At 37.4% G+C, this 22,059-nt stretch overlaps 1 protein-coding gene across 5 annotated transcripts in view; it reads right to left on the reverse strand.

Annotated features, from left to right (window-relative positions):
• The window catches only part of FTO (FTO, alpha-ketoglutarate dependent dioxygenase), a 169,569-nt gene that overhangs the window by 87,585 nt on the left and 59,925 nt on the right, over nucleotides 1–22,059 (reverse strand). For all 5 annotated transcript variants that reach the window (XM_027646851.1, XM_027646848.1, XM_027646852.1 and 2 more), the window contains exons 5-7: nucleotides 21,343–21,422; nucleotides 20,538–20,681; nucleotides 13,854–13,973 (exon numbers count right to left, since the gene is read on the reverse strand). In XM_027646851.1, coding sequence (XP_027502652.1) covers nucleotides 13,854–13,973; nucleotides 20,538–20,681; nucleotides 21,343–21,422 — 344 coding nt within the window. The remainder of the gene's footprint in view (nucleotides 1–13,853; nucleotides 13,974–20,537; nucleotides 20,682–21,342; nucleotides 21,423–22,059) is intronic.

Consider the following 22,059-nt stretch of genomic DNA (forward strand, 5'->3'; position numbering starts at 1 on the left):
ACAAGGCAGCACACACAGACAGTAAAACACAAGCATCAAATGAGCAGCTGGACAGGAGAAACTTGCCTCTGTGCTTCCACTTACAGAGCAGTCACGTTACCTGCTGTAGAGCAATATTAAAACACCCACAGATTTGGTACGAAGAGGAAGCGTTTAAGAATTATTAGAATACATTTCAATCTTCTGACAGATTGAAGGACTTCATCCAGCAGCTCAGGCATTAAACTCATAGCTCATACCTGAGTTAAAACAGAGCTTTTACACATCAGTGAACTCAAGTTCCAGCTCTGCAAAATATACACTGTTAACACGTGGTCATCTACTCTGATGCTCTCAGGAGCAGTTATGCATCTATCAGAAAACACAGAAGGAAGCTTATCATATCTCTTTATAGCTTCCAAGGCTGGCATCATTTGAGCTGAGAACATATCACAATCTACAAGCTCTAAACACTGACCCAGCCAGATGAGCTGCTCTCCTTCCATTTTTTGGCTTCACATCAGCTTTTTCTTTACTCTTTGACCACCTTCTCTGCAGTATGAGACTCTTAAACATTGCAGAGGGCTCCAGTGCATCAACGTAATTGTCCTGTAACTCCCTTCCAGCAATTTCAGGTACTACCAGTGAGGTTTTGGAGTGGAAAATGCCAGTAAGGGAACTCTTGCAGGTTTTTTTTCCCACCATGCCCAGACTTTTCCAGATTTGAAGAAGGAGGTAGAACAACCACAGCATGAAAAAACCTCCAGGTGGAACATCTATCTGAGCATTTGCAGTCAAGGAATATATTATGGTCACCTTTACAGGAGGGAGCAATGCCAATGTTACAGCACACTTTGGAAAACACTGGAAACTGCTGTAGGTCACCAGCAAGGATTTGCAGTTGGACGCAGAAACTCAGAAAGCCTGGACACATAACTGAATTCTCTTGGAGCTGGGGAATGGTTACACAATCTCAACAGTGTGTGAACAACAAAACAGCAAAAATCCTTTGCTGCCTCCCTCTCACCAGCTCCAGCCCTTTAAGGAACACAGATCAGAAAAAAAACACAAAAACTCCATGGTAGAGAAAGGACTGCAATATTAGAGCACGGATAACTTCTGCACAGTGACACCCTCTGAAACAACTGAAAGCTTTTAATACAGCTCCTCAATTCTGAAAACACAGTAACTGGGATACAGCTGGCAGCAGGACAAGAACCTCTGCAGCATCTCCACATCACCTGAAATAACATCTATATATATTTATACCTTATAAAGTGTGTGTTTATATGAGTTTATATATATGCACACTTAATTATAATCTTTAATAAGATTAAATTTCCAAAAAGGCTTAGAATGAGACACAAGTAGTTATCTACTCTTTCACAGGCTAAGTAGGGAATACCTACTTCCACTTGCTTTTGACTATGCTTCTTTTGGTTATGAGAGTTTCATTATTTTTAGATGGAGGAGTTCTGGAGGGGCCATTCATTGCAAAGAGAATTTATGTTCTAAAGCCTGCAGCTTCAACAGACTTGGGCCCCTAAGGAGGAAGCATACTCCTCTCCCCACCCCAAACAGTCGTAAAATAATATTCTGATAAAACAGACAATGAAAAAACCTTTTGGAAAAAAAATACCAAAGGAAGAAATACTGAAAAAAACCCCAAAACAGCCTCAAATAAAAGACTGTACCTTTGACCTCTGGTAATTCAAATAGAGTGTTAATCACCAAAGGATTAACACCCTCTGTATTATAAATAACATAATCAGTCATCAGGAAATTCTAACACCCCATACAATGAAGAAACACTGAAGTCTAAAATGCCCAAGTAGTGGGATGAGAAGTACTAATATGAGAAACTAACATATTGTATCAGTTCAGTAAGATTCTGCAACTTCAAGCATCACAGAGAACAGCTCAGTACTTAAACAGGTACATCTCTTTCCCTCTACATGTACCCATGGCTCTATGTACATATATAGGTATATGTAAGTGCTCATGAGCTATATAAACACACAACAAATAATTCACATATCTAAACCGTTATATGCATTTTTAAAATTGTTAAAAATCTCTGCATATATAATCTCCCTGATTTTTTTCTGAATAATTTTATGTTCATTGAATTAAGAGCAAACACATTCCAACATACTTTAAGCAGTTTTCTACATTCAACGTAATTACTTTTTGCTTAAACAAAGACTATTTCTCCCTTATTTGGTTCTGTATTATAACCCAGTACCATATTAAATGTAGTAGTATTACTGCACAGAGTCATCAATGAAGATAATTCTATCAAAACACTACTTTTTTAAAGGTATGGAAAAAACCAAATCAAAGAAATTGCTACGCACAATATTCAGCTTTGAAGGAGACACACAACTACCACACCTCCTGCCATCTTCCCCATAACCACTTCCCCCCTTGCAAAGCTTCTCCATTCTATTTTCTCTCAAACCATCCCTTTTTGCCTGAGAGCCTTTGCCATCTTTTGCTACACTTTCTCAATCTCCAAAGTTTTTCCTGCCAAGCTTGTCTTCTATTCCCACTGTACCCGAAGGTTCCATTCCACTTACACACCCCATTTCAAGTTTTCCAACCACTACCACATTCTCTCCAAACTCCTGTTCCATAAGTCCTTTCTCACCTTGCTTTTAGTCCTGTTATTCACCAGCAGAACAGCTCCTAACCCTCCTCATATTTTCACTGGCTACTGGCACCTGCTGCCACTCTCCCCATGGCTAACTGCAACCTGCATTCTGCTGCCCTGCTTGCTTTTTATCCCCACCCTGTACTCCTTCAAACACCTGGAGAGGTAACTAAACATGTAAACATTAAGAAGCCAGATGAAGCAAATGAGATGGGAAGTAGAACTTGCTCAGCACTTATTGTTTCCAGCTGTGTCTGTGCCCTGCTAATCAATCTCATCCTCTCCCCTCCCAGACAGGAGGGTTCCACAAGGACCAGTATCCCAACATTTCCCCAAGAGGTAAACCAGACCTTTTCCTTGGAGTACCTCATGAAGAATATAAAGAACAACTCATCTCAAGAAAGAACAACTGAGTTCAAATTAGTTTCTTTTGTAATAATATTTTCTGCTGAGACCCAGACATCAGGGGAGAAAAAATCCACATCCTCAAAACCACACCATGCTCTGTAAGAATGCAGTGTCACAGAACATGATGATGCATCTGGGAGCAGGCAAGGCAAGGTTGGGATGAACACAGACAGCTCTTCACATGTATAAAAATATTAAAATTAGATGGGGAAAAAAAAGAAGAGTAGACTTTCTCAGTTTGGGAAGCCTGTACAACCTAAACTGCACTAGAGTTTTTCCTTTAAATTTTCAGTAAAAAGGACAAACTCCTTTAATACTTTTTTAACACTTTACTTCTTCCCATTGCAGAGTAACAAGCAAATTTCATCTTTTTCAAGCCCACTATAGAATCCCACAGAACTTCTCCAACCTTGAGTCATTTCATAACTATGAAATACAGTTTCTAAATGAAATACACTTTTAAACTGCACCATGAGAAAAAGCACAGCTTAATTAAGTTAACTAAGCTGATTAAGCCATGTTCTTTCACCTATTACAGGAAGTATTTAGCCCTGGAGCCATCCTAAAGGCGCCTCACAGAGTGTATGACATGTTTTCCAGAGATACTGTATATATTTAGTCACTGTGGAAGGGGAAAAAACAAACACCCTATATGTCAGCACGTCAACAAAAGAACAGAAGAAGCATCAGCTGATAAAGCAGCTGTTTACATCTCATTCTTGTCTGGAAGGTAGGTATTACATTACAAGAAATCAGACAAAGTTAAGAGAACAGTACCCCACACCACCTCGGATCTCACTGGTATAAAATAATTCAACTAGGAACATTCTCTCCAAAATTCTGATCAGTGTCAATCTTGACATTATTACTGGCATCTTTGCATCTTTACAAACAACTCGGACAAGTGAACTGAAAACTGAATAGATTACAGCAGCTTTATTTTAAAACAATTAAGAATAATCTTTGTCCTTTGTTGCATTTAAATGAGTTTGTATCATTAAAAGAATTCTCTAAAATTTTCAGCTGTTTCAAAATGTATAAAAGCAATTTCTAAAATAAAGACACGGCTAAATAGCAGTATTCTTATCTCAGCTTTTGCTGCTACAAGGCTGCTGCTCTGTGTCTCATGAAGATTTCTGGCAGAGTGAGAAAACCTGGTCAGTATCAGAGTCTTTCCTGGGACCTGTCTGAAGTGTCGACAAGCAGCTAAGCTGAATATTAATACACTCTCCATCATCAAAAGCTGTTGCATACCCAAAGGATGAAAAATATTTTAATCAGCTTTCAGCTTGTCTAGCAGAAGTCAGTTTATTCCTTCGGGATTATACATCTATGTGCTCAATTTTTGTCTTCGCGCTCTCTCTCCATATATATTACTTTTGAAACTAGCAGCAAAGAGCCTAAATCTGCTGTTTTGTTGGGAAAAGCCAGCTAATGCTGTTATTCAATTACAGTATTTTACATTTAAGAAGAAAATGTAGAAGATGAAAAGCAAAAAAAAAAGTTGAAAAAACAGTCCTGTTATCAAGTTGTTTAACAGGAGGATTTCTTGAATAAACCAGTGGGACTTCTTTGTTTTTTTCAGTATTTTTTCAAATTTTAAAGAGTTTTCAAGACTAGTTCCTCTGTTGTCTTACCCATCTTTTCTCCTCCCCAGTAGATTCCTAATTATGGATACTGCAAATTCACAATTCCTTTAGCACAACAACCCCCAGTGGAATTGACCCATGAATGTATAAATGTTTTATAAAATTGTGTATCAAGTATATTCTACATGAAAACCAACAAAAGATCAGTAAGGGAAAAAATGAAGAGCCTTGACTGTACAATCGTACCTGCCTGGCAACCTCTCCTTTCTCTATTGTCATCCCTCTGAGAGACAATGCCAGTCCCTGTAAGGTTGCAATAATGAACACACTAACTACAGAAGACTTTTAAAAGTCTTATTATATTATTATTATTAAAAATATTATTAAAAGTCTTATTATTATAGTAATAATCCTAATTCAGTATATTTTGAAGCCTTTCAGAGGCATCATAAGATTTCAGACTAAGACCCAGACAGGACTTGTACTGGCTTTTGCATGGAGCCTCTACATAAATGCAATACAGAACTAATTTCATCTTACCTCATCCCTGCTTCCTAGGGAATAAATGTATTACCATTGGACATGCAACACCATGGTGCTCTTTCCTCTTCCCCAGAGGAAAAGATAGAAATGTAAAGCTCTGCTGCTGAAAGACTTTCAGATACTTTATTATATCAAGGAAATCTGGAAAGTACAACCTTTGTGTACTTCGATACTACACAGCATCAGCATAAATTGGTTTGTACAGGTTAATCTAAAAATAATTTCTATCATCCATCAGCAACACAACCAATCATTAGTTTTGAGCAAGGGAGTGAATTTTGTGGTCCTATTACTGCAGATGATTTTTCATGAAATGGAAGCATGACATTGGACAGAATATGAGACCAAAAGGATGACAATGAGTTAACTTACTCTGACGTGTGTCTGAATTACAAAAAACCCTCTTATAATTCAGTTATCCAAGCTGAGTCCCACCACAACATCACAAAAAAATTGACCTTCTAGCTAGCTGGTGAGGCTTTAATCCATTAGCATGTAGGACACAGCTTGAAGATAGAGCTAAAATATAATTATTAGCAGTGTATATATGCATACATACACACACACACACATAAAAATAATCACTTCAGTTTATTACACAGTTATATTGATCCCTAGGCAGCTAGACAACATTAACTGATGCACTGTTCCCACCTATTAACAGTGCACTTTGTAGAACACTGTATGCTAAGCACGAAGTTGGATTCATCTTGAGCACAGCTCCACTGATGCCGTTCCTATTCACCAGCAACAATCTGGCCTGTTCTCACCATTCCCTTAATTGTTTTACTACATTACAGAAATTCAAAATGAGTCCTATGAAAAGAAATGCCAGTAGTCTAATTGTGATAAACAATCATATTGTTTTACAAGAATAATTTAGATTTGTTACACTTAAACTTTATATCAGTGCCTCTGCTGTGAGAATTTAATATAGACTACAAATTCACTAGCAGTCCAAGGAAAACTGCCAAAATCTGATGTTCATTTGTGACATTTGAGGAAGCCAGTAATTATCTTTCTACTGCAGAACAGTAAACATTATATTATATCTACAGCTTCAGGATTATTAAGCAGAAGCATGTGTAGTGACAAACGGAAAATGCAAAAAAGATTCACACAAAAGAACTAGACCTGGGAACTGCCAGGAGACAGTCTAGGTCAGCCAAAACACAGTAAGCTCTTGCTGTTGTTCTTAAACAGATACAACTTTCCCATCCGAAAAGAAAAAAAAAAACTTATATGTGGTCCAAATTCTACAGTTTTCAGTCATGGGTGGGAGAGGCAGAAATTTGTTGGGTTCCTTCAAACGCAGGATGTTCTCTCCCTAGGACATAGCCAATAGTTTTTGAAAACCACACCTAAGTTACTTGCAAAAGTTAAACAGAGGGTCAGTGAAAGAATTAGCACGTAATCCATCAGAGCATAATGCTCTCCATGGCAAGTTCTGAAGCCAAGTTTTATTTCTTTATGTTATGTTCAGTAATGTCAAAGAACACACTGCAAAAACTCTATTCACCCGTGATCTTGTTAGGAATTAGAAGGACTGATGATCAGATAGGAAAGAAAAGGTATCAGTGCAGCAACAGCAGCTTTTCAGAAGACATCACCTCCTTTGCCTACCAAAGCTATTTGGAAAGTAAAACAGCTGTATTCTATTTTATAGTGGTTACAGAGCCCCTAAAATACGAATACCAATAAAACCATGTTTAGCAACACTAGCTGTACTAAAAAAAAAAAAAAAAAATTACAGCAATGTAGATGGTGACATTTTAGTCATACTGCCATTTGCTTTCACTTTCATTAAAAATCACAACTTCCCCTAGTTTATAGCAATCACAAATTCTTCATGTCAAACCACTGTAATACACAGTTTTAATACCAAACCATATTATTTTTTTCTGTGTAGCCTGTCCATAAACATATGTATACAGATACAAATCCATAATCACTTCATGATTGCATAAATAAGAACTAGAAATAATTTTAAATATTGGTAATAATAATCAATTTATATATAACATACACAAATTCTAAAAACAGATTAATTTCTTTTCAAGAAATGTTATACTGAACGTTCAAATACAGCCTTTCATTCCATTTTTCTACTAGGAAATAGATTTCTAAGAACACAGAACCGTATCACAGAATCACAGAATGGCCCGGGTTGGAAGATACCTTGAAGATCATCTTGTTTCAGTCCCCTGCCATGGGCAGGGACACCTTCCACTAGACCAGGTTGCTCAGAGCTCCATCCAGCCTGACTTTGCAAAGAATAATTAGACCAGTAAAATACTACTACAATACTACTATGTCATTATTTCCACAGCAATTAATAAGCCTTGATAAACATACCATTGATAGAAAGGTCTTTTATTATTCTAGTGTATGTCCACCCAAGGTTCTGGGGGAACAATGGTGGAAACAGTACAGTTTTACACAATCTCCACTAGCCCTACCAGACGGATTCAGCTTTCACTGAAACCCAGCCACACAGTTCCCATCAACAATAAAAGGGCAGCAAAACCAGGTTCTAAAATATCCTTCCAGGGCTGACACTGGATTCACAAGGATGCAGCAGGAACCATGATCTCAGGCAGGTTTTCTCTCCCTGCCAGACCCTGGGCAACTGCAGAACTGCCAAATGTAGTCCAATGCTCTCTAAACTCTTTTTCTATATTTCTCCTGCTGCACAAAACTGAAAGCAGTCACCCCCAGTGCTCATGCCCTATAAATGCCTTTTCACTAAACATAAGTGTATATGAATCAGAAGTTACATAAGGAAGTTAATTAGAAGATCATTGTGGTTAAAATCCCCAATATGGTTGAGTATGTATTTGTGTGTAAAGCATGCACATACACATACAGTCACACTATACATCAGCTCTATTGGTCTGTCCACTGTGGAAAAACTTCCAACATGTGATGGAGAATCCTGTTTAAGCCACACTGCTCAGCTCAGACACAGAAATCCATTTACACAGTTCAGATACAAGATTGTGGAATAACCAATGTGCACAGCTTTGATTTCTGCTAATCGTGGTTTATGCATTTATGTCTTAAATACTAACACAGAGCTCATCACATTTTACATGTATTTACTACACACAATTGTATACATCCAAGAGTACAAAAATACAGTGAAGGCAACAGAAAGAAGCCCTGTTACAGTAAGAAGCACAGGGCAATGGAATTCTAGCTATCCAAAACTGAAGCCCACCAAGATCCAGTTGTGTGCACAAGAACACCTACAAATGTCAGACTTGTAACTCAGAGGCAAATCCACCTGGAGAGGAAGCCAGAAGCAGGACAGCACATCCAGCCCTTGCCCCATCTGGTGCAGGCACACGACAGGCACAACTGCACAACCCACCCATGGCCCCCCCATTTGTACTGCCAGAAATGCATCTCACTGTCCCACAGGACAGAAACTGTCCCAAACTTTCCCTGGCTTATGCCAATTTACATTATAACCTTAATGTTTTCAATGTGATTTTCCCAGTATGCTGCACGAGTGGGAAGACTGCCCTTTGAACAGTTCCAGTTTATAACAGAAATGTTACAGTGGTTCATATCAACGCAGCTTAGATCTCAACCAGCTCACATAAGGGTTAAAAATAGAAAGTACTATCCACTGGTTTGCTCTGATGTTCCTGTAGATATTGTCACTGGATGTATCCTCAGAAGAATTCTATTCAACACCTCTGTCTTTAAGTACAAAGCTGTAGGCTGTAGCAGCTTTAGGAAACATAAGTATCCTTTTTTCTGCTGCACAGTATCTGTGTGTGAAATTCTCTAAAGGGGTTTAAGTATTTACCCTGAACACTATCAGACAGTTTCTAAAATTTTCCTTATCCTGTTGCAGAAACACTTCAAAGAGAATCATAAACACAGCCTTTTGTGCTTTCAGCACACACGTTGTTTTGGAAGCTTAAGTCTGAATTCCCTCAGAATTGTAAATAATTTTTTTCTCAAAGATGTGCAATATAACTTTTTTTTTTCTTTTTACAGATTGTCAGTGATTCTACTACAGACAATGCTGAATCCTTTCCCCTATTTGTGACAGCTAAAAATATTGGGGTCAAGGAAATTAGTGCCAGAAAAAGAAAAAAAAAGGAAAAATAAGTCTTCAGGATCAGGTTTCGTTGTTGTTATTGTTTAAGATAAAAGGTACATTTCCAGAAACATCTGACTCCCAGTGTTCACAAAATATAACCTGCCAAAATACATTTATTTAAAGGATCTGGACTAAACAGATAAGGAGAGCCCCAAAAGACAAGAAATATGGCTAAAATTTGGGTCTTCGAGCTGCCATGTTGTACCTACATTTCACAGTTCATTAGGTAAATACGATCACCCATTGCCACATGGCCCTCCAATAAAGTGTGACACTGCAATATCTAAGTACAATGGGAAAACTAAAAGACAAATTAAAATAATACCTCAGAGTTCCTTGAATTTTGGCTGACAAGGTCAAACCAATTGAAATGTCAGTTAAGTAGCTATGTATTTTCTGAAAGAAGCTAAACAACCAACCAGCCTGTTTGTGATCCCATTATCTATTTTTTTTTAAATAATTGGTTAGTTGTTTAAAGTGCCAAAGCCTACAAAAGCTGGGAGAATTCCTTGTAAAAGCATATTTTGTCTTAAAGCTTTTCATGGTTATCCGGGAACTGAAATACTTTTGATTTAAATACATATTTAAACCCTTGCTTTAATTTGGAAAAAAAAATGGCTCTGGGCTGAGATTTTGTAGCTCAAGTTTCAGCCTAGACTCAATTCTAACTGTCAGGCTGTAAGCCCCTGACAATAGTGGCTTACAGCTGAAACTATGACATACTTCATATGTAGCAATAGTAGTAAATAATGAAATAGTACTCAAAAAGGAAAGAAAAATAATTTCACAAGAAAACAGCCTTGCTCTCTGATTTCAATTCAGTTGTATAAAGTGATAAAAGCATGTTGTTGAGAATAAACATAGTAATAACACGACTAAATATAGTTCTTAAAAAAGTTTTACAAATCAAGGTGAAAGTTGTGCAGAAAGATACCAGTTTGCATAAAATGCCACCTTGGTCATTATCACTACACAGAATGTAGATGCTTCTGCTTTTACACTACATTTACAAATTAAAAGTTGTGCTGCATTTCATTTTCATTAGCTCTATTTTAAGATGCCGAAAAGTGAAACAAATGGTGTAACAATTACTTGTGTTTCAGTTATACCATTAAGAAATCACTACCTTGAGATCTATGTTTCATTCCTTTAAGTAGACCCTTTACTGTAGGCAAACAGTTGTGCTGTTACATGTAACTCAAAATCACTCATGCTTTTCTCTACATTTCAGTTCTACAATTTTTTTTTGTCTTGCCAAATTCTTGCATAAATAGGTGGGATTAAATGGAGCCTAGCCTACCTAGCATAATTATATATGTTGTGATTTTATACTGCAATGAAACTGATACATTTTAATAATGCCAGTCTTGGCTCTTACCCACTAAAGTCAATAAAGGTTATTAAGGCCAACTGCCATATAAATACATTGCTACATTGCTAAATGGACTGTCAAAGCAGGAAATACAATTCACACCATATAGCACTGCAAGGGTCCTTTTTTTTTTTTAAGGAATACTAGATTTGTTAAAAAAAGCCTTTAAAAATTCAATATGTAAGTAATGTAACCATATACATTTACTTTTCATTCCACAAACAAAAAACATTTCACTGATTTACATTTTACTTTTCTAACATGAATCAACCTAAAACTAAATAAACAAACAAAAAGACTGTAGGACTTCTGCAGTTCTTACAGATATGGTATGGTGGTTAAAGATTTTCATAGCTAAAATAAATGTCAGATTGCAAGGTTTGCATGATATCAGACCCTGAGAGACAAATTGTCTCTCCACTGAATCTCAGAACAGCTACAGCAAGAGTTGCTCACATCACATGAGATTTCAGCTTTTCAGACTTCTCTTTACCCAGAAAGCAAAGCTTGTACTGTCTTTTTTTCAAATGGTAACTCTCCCTTTGAATTCAGCAAGCATTTATCCTGATGTTGCAGGTGATAATGTGTTAATCTTGGATGACTTTTAAAAAAAACCTCTCAAACATATGAATAGCCTTCATATTTTCAAGGGAGGGGGGAAAAAAAAGAGAAGATTGGTTAAACTGCTTTGGATTTAATGGCTCATAAATTCATGAGGTAATATTGTGGGAAATGTGATGTTTTATCAGAATGTCATTCAAATGAAAGGTTTAACATTTACATCACAAGAGTGAGCTCTAAGTAAAACTATCCTCAGGGAAAGAAATGCCAGGAATAAACATTATGATAAAACTGTGTGCTTGCTATAACGTACAGAAATATTAAATAAAGCCCACAGGTCTGAAGGCACTGGGCTAAACTTCCTGCAATATCATATTCTGATGCGACAGAGGAGTAATTACAATTAATAGCATCAGAGATAATTTTGGAAACTTTCTTTCCTTCTTTATAGCTGCTTTAATAAACAAGGGGGAAAACTAAAAAAAAAGCATATGGGGACCCCAAGACTGAATTTTGTATCACTCTAGACACACATATAAGAAGACTAAGTGAAGAATTGTTCAGCCCGCACACAAAAGAAAAATACAGTGCTGAAATATTTTCTTTTAAGAAATAATTCCTTTTAACCAGAAAACTTCTTCCAAAACTAGATCAACAATTCTAAAACATTTTTACTTTTAGCATATTACGTGATTCATTTTTTTTAACAATCATCCAGCTAAAATTATAAATTTGGAGAAAAAACATCAACTGCAGACGACAGGGTACCTTCAAAAATACCCTTTTGATTTAACTTAGCTGTGGAAGCTAAGCATGCACCAAAACACTGCACTTTTTATGTTAAATTGCTGTTGAATTTGTTAACCCGCAATTGATTTCCTGTGTTATGGAATCTTAGAGATTACAGCTAACTTGAAGCAACAGGGATAATTCTTGATGTTAATGCCACATTTCGATGTATTTTTATTCAGGCCGTTCCTGCTGCTGCATTGAAACTGCGGCTCAACATTGTCCCCTACTGTCACCTTGTGGAACACCATAGGACAAAATGTAGGTTAAATCCAAAAAAAACCACCCCACCTCCAAGTCCCAAATACAGTAAGCATCAAATTTACTTAGAGACTCAACAAAACAGACATTCTCAATTAACATTCTCTTCTGTCTCCTTCAATAGCTAAAATTAATTGTGAGTAATATGTTATAAGTCATAAAACATTAGAGCAATTTTTAAAATTTAAATTAGAAGCAGCTTCTGTTCTGGCCCAACCTTCAGTTTGCTGATAAATATCATCCTGAGGCCTGTTGAAAGGAGATACACTGACGCCACCATGTTTCTAATTAGAGACACCTGGCAATGTCACACCAATTGCAGAAAACCTAACCCTTGAGAGCTCCAGAGTTTGCTGTTTTTCCATGTTCTCAACACACAATGCATATAAAATATCAAACATTCTTGTCTCTACCTCATCTAAGCCTGTGTTACAAGTGAGTAAGTTGTCATTTGAAAGAAAAACAAACCAAAAGATTTTTTTAAATTAGAAAGGTCATTCAAGACTGTGAGAACAAAAGAACACAAAAATGAGGGGAAAAAAACCCACATAAACAAGTTATAAATACTTTTTCTCCTTTTGTAGGAAAATTCAGTGTTCACTGATTCCCTGTGACAACAGATTTCACAATTGAAAGTTCCACTTTTCCAGACATTTTTCCACATCTGGAGCATGCCACTGCTGGAGAAGCTTACAATACATTTGAGCAGCTTAGTTAGTCACAACATTTCCCTTGAGACTCAAGATTATGTTCTTGCTGCACCACATCTCCAGAGATTCAAACACACCTCTGCTCAGCATCACCAGCAATATTACAAACTTTTCCAAGTTCACTACAGGCAAATCGAGTTTTTATGCTGTGACCAGCAGAAGTGATCGAGAAGCAACTTCCCGACAGAAACATGGAGATGAGCAGGAGACATCTGCCCATATAGTTCCTTCTGAGCACAAATCCAGCAGCAGACCACTGCTCCCAGAACTCTGACAGCACAGTGTCCCCACTGAATCTCTACCTAGACAGCAGCAGCAGCTGTCCAAACAGGCAATGTTGGCACCGAGTCCCTGTTCAAGGAAAGCAGGATGTACATTCAAGTACACAAGAATCATTATTACAATTATTCTTAAAACTACTTTCCTCTTGTTGGTTCTAGCTGTGGTGTGCAGGTACAGACCTCCAGATGACCAATCCTATTCTCAACTTTCCTCTGATGCATTTGCCATTGTTGTCACTGGCAGAGTTGTCTATCTGGGTGTCGTACAAAGAAGTAGACAATGTAGTTTCATGTACCAGTTTGTGTGATGTAACATATGACTGTCAGCTTATGAGACTGTCAAACCTTAAAAACAAGCAAAGTCAGGAAATAACTAAAATCTTGGGGGTTTGGATTTGATTTCATTCACATTTTTTCTGGCTACTGGGGGATAAAAGTGAGAGGAGACAGTATAAGGCTGACAATGATTCTGTTTCTCATATGTTCTGAATAAAGTTTAAAACCCATTACTACAGTACAATTAAAAACATAATTGTGAGTGCTCTCAGAATTAAGCCCTAGAGGCTTTAGACTTTAAAACTAGTACTTACCATAATCTCCATTTTTCTCCAAAATTCTTCCAATTTAGCCATAGGCTTAAGCCACCAATCAGTGCACTTCAAATACCTCTTGCCTTGGAACCAAAACTGCCTAAGCCACTCAAATTCAACCTGCAAGATAAAAACATATGGCAGCATAAACATCTACGTTCATTATCTGCGGCAGGAATGAGGTAGTGCATGAATCCAGTTGTACCTGAACAATCCCACAGAAAGGGAAACAGTCACCAAAGTACTCATTTCTAAACACATCCTCACACCCAGCTGTTTGTTCTACTTCTATTCCACGTCAATTTGTGACCCGAGCTACTCTCTTCAAACCCAGAGAATTGCAAACCCCAACTTTTTTTTTTTTTTTTCACATGTGGTACATGTACAATGAACATTCAGGTTTCCTCACAATGCAGTGAAATAGGTACCAACTCTGGGTCACTGTGATTAATATTGCATGTTTCAAAATGTTTCCCTCATAGAAGACTGAAAAAACTTGCAGTCATAAATTGCTAGAATGCAGCCCAGTCAATTGCTATGGAACAAGAGGGTGGCACTACAAGGAATCATAGTCTTTCATCCTTTACCAAATAGCCCATTTACCAGAGAAGACACTTTTCTTTAATAGTAATCCGTAGTTCTGGCCCTTAGAATTCCATATATATCTTTGTTGTGGTAATTATGTTTCACGCTAAGTTCAAAGATACTTTAATCATTATTTGTACCACAAAGGAGACTTGTTCATCTCTGTTCAATTCCAAAGATGCAAATAAAGACAACTTACCAAGGTGAAAGAATAAAGAAAAGTGGCCAAAGCTGTCACCTAAGACTTCCTTTCCTGCAGGGGTGAACTGAACTGCTACAGAAATCTGAAAGTATCCCAGTTAACATTAACTAAAGGTTTGGTCAATGAATTAAAGCTTACAATAAAAGATACTTAAATTTCCAGTATATAAAAATAATATTAAAGCAAATTTATTGGTAAAATATAACATGATTAGCTGGCAGACACAGACCTTAGAATGTTTTTAAAAAACCCTGTTAGCCAGTAACTTTTTAGCATAGAAGTTTGACGACATCCTTCCTAAAAAATGCTGAAGGAAACTTTGCTTCCTCTACAATATTAACGAGGTATGAAGGATCAAGTTATGGCTTGTGAAAAAAAAAAAAAAAAGAAAATCAGTATATACCATTTTGGGAAGGCTGAGCATATCAATATTCAGCTAGAATTTTAAGAACTCAATACTTCTTTTTCTCCTCTCTCCACTTCTTTTTGAGTTCTTTGGCCTCTACCACATGATGTCTGGCAAACAGGTTTCATGAAATTAATCACAAGGCCATTAATCAATAAAAAAAATTCTTTTTATTAAAATCAATGTTAAAATATGATTCATCATGAATCTATTTCAGTCAATCTGATTTCTGGCTAGTCATATTGATTTGTTACATTAATCTATGCAATTTCAGTCTAAGTCTGGCATACGGGCCAAAATTTAAATGTATCTTGATCCTATACAGCATATACAATTTGACACAGGAGAGCTGCTTTTTAGGTCTAAGACATAAAGTTTAGCAACAAGCTAATTCATTTTCTGCAGGATTAGCTGGTCTCATCAGAGGTCAGTGAACCTAATTGCAAAAGCAGCTGTTTAATGATGTGGACTGACATCTACTACAGCTATCAAACTCAAGTCCACACTCATCTCACAGCATCTCTTTTAAGCTCTAAACTGAGTTAATAAAATGGGGTTTGGGGAGAAAAACAGTGTTTCACCCACCAACTTGGCCATGAAGCTGCTTGACATGTGACTGCACTGAACTATCTCCTCTGAGCAGCTAACTGCTGATTCTGAGAAAGAAAACCATCTTGATGACGCAAGGGTGACAGGATTTCTTTATCCTTGTTTCAGATATATGCAAACATAAATACTTAGATTTGCTAAAATCACAATATAAAAAAGACATCAAACTATTAGAGAGCATTCAGAGGAGGGCCACAAGGATGAAGGGGAAGCCTTATGAGGAGTAGCTGAGGTCACCTTGGTCTGGTCAGCCTGGAGAAGAGGATACTGAGGCCAGACCTCACTGCAGTTACAACTTCCTCACAAGGGGTAGTGGACGGGCAAGTATCAATCTCTTCACTCTTGTGACCAGTGACAGGACTCGAGGAAACGGCATGAAACTGAGTCAGGGGAGGTTTAGGTTGGATATCAGGGAAAAGGTTTTCACCCAGAAGGTGGCTGGGCACTGGAAAGGCTCCCCCTGGAAGTGGCCACAGCACCAAGCCTGGTAGAGTTCAAGCATTTGGACAATGCTCTCAGGCACATGGTGTGACTCTTGGAGTGTCCTGTGCAGGCACAGGAGTTGGACTCGATGACCCTGATGGGTCCCTTCCAACTCAGCATATTCCATGATTCTATGATGAAAATCTTCAGAGATTCTAGCTATGCTAAGATTGCTTGGTATTTTTAATTAACATATAAACACCTTTTACACCACATCCATGTTTTAACAACAACATCTGCTATCTGCTTTCCAAGCTATATATCCTCTTGCTTTCAACTGTGCTCTCTTCAGTAATATCTTTTTCTGTAGAAGGAAGGCACTCTTCTTGGCTTGTCTCCTTCCACAAACAGGAGGAGCTGTGCCACAAAAAACCCCTCACAACACTAAATACTGGAGAGACACAAAAAGCTCAATTCTAGCCTTAGTGGAACTGAAGTTACAGAATATTCATCTTCTGTGACAAAACTATCAGGTTAACAGCTCTTGCCAAGGATTTTGTCAAAGAGTTTTAATTTGGAGACTTACATATATCAGAGCTAACTTTAGGCATCATTAGAAAGCATTTTACACGACCAAACAGGACAAAGCTTAAACATATTTTCATATAAAAATATATAGGCTGAGTGTCTGAGGAATATTTTTCATTTCCTAATTGATTTTCACTTAGGATTTACATCTGTGCAAGTAAGCTCAGAATCAGGTCTCATACGTCTAATCTCAACATATTTTCAAGTTGTCCTTTAAACAATGATTAAAGGCCAATTTTAGGCTACTGTCATTATTGGGTAGTAAAAGGCTGACAGTAGCATTTGGCATTTTGTGAGGCTCCTCAGTCAACAATTTAAAAGTACTGGTTATTAAATGCCTTGCATGTAGGTGATCTATATTTCCCTCTGCCAGACTAGTCAGCCACCAACCATACCATCAGCTCACCGTGATGTGCTAAAACATATCAACCTTCCTCTGCCTGCATACACCACTACCCTTTCTCATCAGTGACCTCAGTGTCTAACACTACATACCTTCAACTCACCTAGTCCAGACTTTTCTACATCCCTGTGTATTCACCAACTATACCTACTGCTGCCATAAAAACAGATTTGCTGTAGGCAAAGGTGACTGTACCTCACAAGCAGCAGGACAACCCATTCAGTCTTAGGATCTGATAATTACAGCTGAGCAAATATCCTGATGAGAAAAAAACCTCTATCTTTCAAACTTGAGTACTTCCTTTGAAACCTGCCATATTTTTAGCACAATCCCTAGACACTAAAAAAAAACTCCTCTAGTGTTTTACTTCACTGAGAATATCCAATTATTAGTTTGGTGTTGACAAACAAAGAAGCCTTGGAAAGTACCTCAGATCAACATGAACTATTAGCAGATTTTGCATTAGAGCAAGAAAAGCAAATTTTCTTTGAAATGTGAAGAATAGGAGGGTGAAGATCTTTTCTGCAGATTTTTACATATGAGCACTTACATCACCTGTTCAGCAGTGCTTTGTTACTTTAAAAAGCAATTGCCAATGGTTTTCCCCAGGTCCCCTGTAGCTCTGTTTGGGATGTACTCAGCAGCTATATGTATTTTGGAAAGCCAAGTGTAATTCAGTAGGAGCAAGAGGTTCCTGTTCAGGGAATTCGGCAAGATCATTTCTTTTGGCATAAATTATTACTGGCCAAACAGTGATCTGATTGTGACTGGGTGTGAGTTTTTAGGCTATTGTAGTCCACAGCTGTAAGGTAACTACATCTGTTCACCCAGCTACACCCCTGCCACTGAAGTATTTGTTCAGACTGCAAGCCCACAAGCTACTCAGACAAGCAGCACGTGAACACCCTTAATTAAGGCTATCTTTACTTACAACTACAAAGTGCATACTGGGACCAAAGTGACTCACACATCTAACAAACAGCACATACCTTGCAATTACTCAGATATTCCTTTGAAGGCTGTTTTACTGAGGGAGACCATGACAACAAAGCTAGGTCTAAAGAAATATTAAACTTCCACCTGGCTGCCCACTAGAGATGCTAAAAACCTCCTCAGGTTAGAATTCTACTTCTTCAACAGGAAGACATCTCAAGACATCCAAGACAGAGCCCCAACAAATGAACTCTGGGAAATTTAATATCAAGTAAAGACATCCCCCAGATACTCACCCATACTTCTCTTAGAGGTTTCTCTGCCCACCATGAAAGTGGAAAAAAAACCCCAAAGTCTCTACCTATGCTTCAGATCCTCAGTTCAAATGCACTTCATCAGCACAGTAAGTCAATTTTCCTGCCCAGGAGTACAGCAGTGAAGGCACAGAATCATACTTCATTTTTTGAGACTTGTTCTTAGGCTTTTTCCCTCTAGTACACACTGATAATTCATCCAGGCCTCATTTGGCAGAGCAGTTAATTTCAGCACAGACTGGGAACCTCTGCTAAACTACTATATTTTACCTTGGTACTGTGATGGTTCTGTTCTGGTTAATGTTCTCTGATGACTTTGGAGGTACCAGCAAGAGGGTAAAAATAAATGAACCCGTAGCATTTCAAGAAGCTAAAGAATCAATAACAACGGCTGCATCTAGTTATCAGAGTTAAACTGAAAAACTTTAGTTATGACAACATTTGAAAATAAAATACATCAGTATCACCACCTTTAGAGATGGGAATACTCTCATTTCAAGCTCGTGATTTCTGGTCCAGAGGAACAAAAAAAAGTTACAAGGAGGTTTAGAATTAGCACAGAAAGCTGTGTACCAGAAATACACCAGCAAGATTGGGAAACTGGGTGGTACTTCTCCATCAATACTATGTTGTGCTTTTTGTGCTATTTAGATTTTGCATTAAAAAATATTAAGAAATTAAGGGAGTGAAATGCAAGGCTCATTTTCATTAGTAAGCAAGTTGATTATCTAAAGAAACAAAACAGGTTCTTGTTTTTCACCTGCATGAGAAATTTTGAATCTAAAATCTGTATTAGTGCCTGAAAAGACAAAATTTTTTCACACAGAATAAAAGAAGGTAGGAAGATTTTAGATGCAAGGAAAGTTCCAATAGCTTCACAGGTCTGTATATTTTCACTTCACTGACATTTTAAAAAGAAATATGCATTTACCAGAGATAAACCACTAGAACTTTTGTGTACTTGTGCAATAATAAATGAAATTTAAGTGGCACTCTAACATACAGAATTTACCCTTCAGCCAAAGAGATGACCTTGGGATAAAAGAATAAACAAAAAGAGCAGAAAAAATGAGTATTCTCTTTTCAAATTAAATATAGATCCAACGTGTCTCTTAAGTCTAAGTGCACAATATATACAAGTTAAACAAAGGTTGCTGTTACAGTATATCCCATATGTGTAACAGGAAACATCCCTGTATGTCACACAGCAAAATTATTCAGGTGACTGCAAACACCAGGGGCTAGTCTCTCACCTGATGTAAGCAGCACATGGCTTTGATGTTAAAGGACCCGTGCAAATTTACACCAGCTGTGCATGTGGCCCTTGCTGTGCAAACCACATATGCGTGTAGTTTTATGGACTGAGCCTGATTAATGTTTTGTAAACCCCTCCATGCATCAGACTTCTTTAAATTACCCTAGGAGTGTTTTGGTAAAAGTCAAGGGTGCAAATCTTTTGCCAACAGTATACCCCATTTTACCAACTGTAAACACAATACAGATAAAAATGTGCTCTACAAAGTTTTGGTAACACTACAGAATGAGAATTCCTCAGCAGACAGCAATTTAAACATTTCACACAAAGTCTAATTTTAGTGAAAATGACCCATGTACACCTTCTAATAGTGATTGTATTTATCTTAACAGAAACACAACACAGCTCCAATCAAGAAAGCACTGCCAGCTTCAGTGCAGTCCTGTCAGAGTGCATTGTTACACTTGCATATATTGTAGCACTAAATGACCTTCTTAAATATGTTCCTCACAATGTCTTCCACTGCATTTTCTTCAGAACACACTTTAAAGCCCACACTCACAATTGTGGTGCACCAGCCTTTGGAAAAAGCTGGTTCAACAGGAACCAGGGAGGAACAGCTGTAAAATTCTACCTGTTCTTTCCCTCTAATCCTCTAATTTCTTCTCTCTTTTCCTTTCAGTTAGAGAAGCACTAGAGTAGTTTGTTTGTTCACCACACTGCCAGATTTGGAGCAATATTTTATGAAACTTCTCTTATTTTACCAGCAGAGGGATCTTAAGAAGGAAAAATGAAAACTTCCATGATAATCCCCATTATTGTAGCCAAGTAAAAAAGTCATAAAATCCACATTGCAAACTCACACAAAGCAATGTAAGCACTGATTGAAGACGATTGTCATTAAGTCCATGAAGAGACTGCATCACTCAGACCTGGCTGAAGCATTTTTGGTGCAGATCATCTCACCTCATTATGTATTTCTTCTACTTGCTTCACAACTGCAGCTTCCAGGGATTTCAAAGATAAAGCCATTGAATCAGAATCAGTCTGTAAATTCTGGAGTGCCAGTTCACATTGTCCAAATATGTATTCCAATGTTCCTCTAGAACACTATAAAGATACAACAAAAATTTATATATAGCCACTTCAGAAAGTATGTACTTCTCAAGTATATTGAACAATTTGCTTCTGAAATAACCAAAGTAGAACAGTAACAAAAGTGTAAAGCTTCCTGAATTGTCTACATAGTTATTGATATAAACTATGCTGAAGCTAGCTTTTCTGCTTATTCAATCCTCAATGCAGAGAAGGACACAATTTAAAGCATACTCATGCCTAGTCTTGGTTGTTCTGATCTCCTAAAGGCCTTTTTTTCTGCCAGTGGACACTGCTGGTGTGTGTTTTGAGTATTTCTATCTCATCATGAATTTCACCTTTCAACTAGGACTGGAATATGAACACAGTAAAACAGCTGTAGAACATTTCAGGTAAAAAGCAGTTTCCATATTTCATCAGCAATCCATGAGGTGTGATGTAGCACAGTCTGAATTCATATCTGACATGTCTACATGGGAGTTTAGGTAAACTACCAATACAGAAGCAAGTGGGTCTTAGTACAAAGCTAATCAAAAAGGAGTTGTTCAAGAAAACAGTTTGAGTCACAAGCATAACATGAACCACAAATCTGGATAACACACCATGATGTTACACATAAGGTACCAGAATATTAGTTTTACAAAGGACCAAACAGCTAAACATTGTTGATACTCACATCTGCCACTCGATGAGTTGAGCTGAATCGAGGTGATAAACCAGCCAGAACACAGTGCTGATGTGTCATATTGAGATCATCTAGGGACAGGAAAAAATTATACTTAATAGAAGTTAATCTGGTTGAATATGAATTAAGTACACTACTTTTTTCTCCAGTGCTTAGATAATTCAGTCACGTCTTCCCAAACACTTCCACTACCCCTTTCAGTGTCCATTCAGTGTGGCATGTTTTATTTAGCTAACACAGAATTAGACATATTACATTTTGATTTGCACCTTTATTCAAACCCTTGGCAAATCTTTCACTGTAGAGTTCTGCCTTGGAATTGCTTCCAACTGTCTCTAATCCTTTATGAATCTTAGAAAGAAGCCTGTAATTTTAATTTAAGAGTTTACAATTCATCTAAAACTCTAATCGTACAAAAATAGTTGAAGCTTCATGGATTGCATGCCTCAAAGCACATTAAAAAATACCTTTTAGGTCTTAAAAGATTACGGTAAAGATCTGCTTTCTTTTTCTACTAAGTATATATTAACTGAGAAGAAAAATCACTCTTTGTTAAATTGGCCATTGTCCATTTGGCAGTAAAAGCTTTTATTCAGATACAGAAACCATACCCAGATTACTGTTTTGGTTTTAGAGCCAAACCAAAGCTGTTACACTCTTCGGTCACCCGTGTCAGAACTGCCACAGCGCTCTCGTGGGTTCTCTAAA

The sequence above is a fragment of the Corapipo altera genome, unplaced genomic scaffold, assembly GCF_003945725.1.
Source record: "Corapipo altera isolate COAL_440 unplaced genomic scaffold, ASM394572v1 62, whole genome shotgun sequence".
In the NCBI taxonomy this organism is placed as follows: Eukaryota; Metazoa; Chordata; class Aves; order Passeriformes; family Pipridae; genus Corapipo; species Corapipo altera.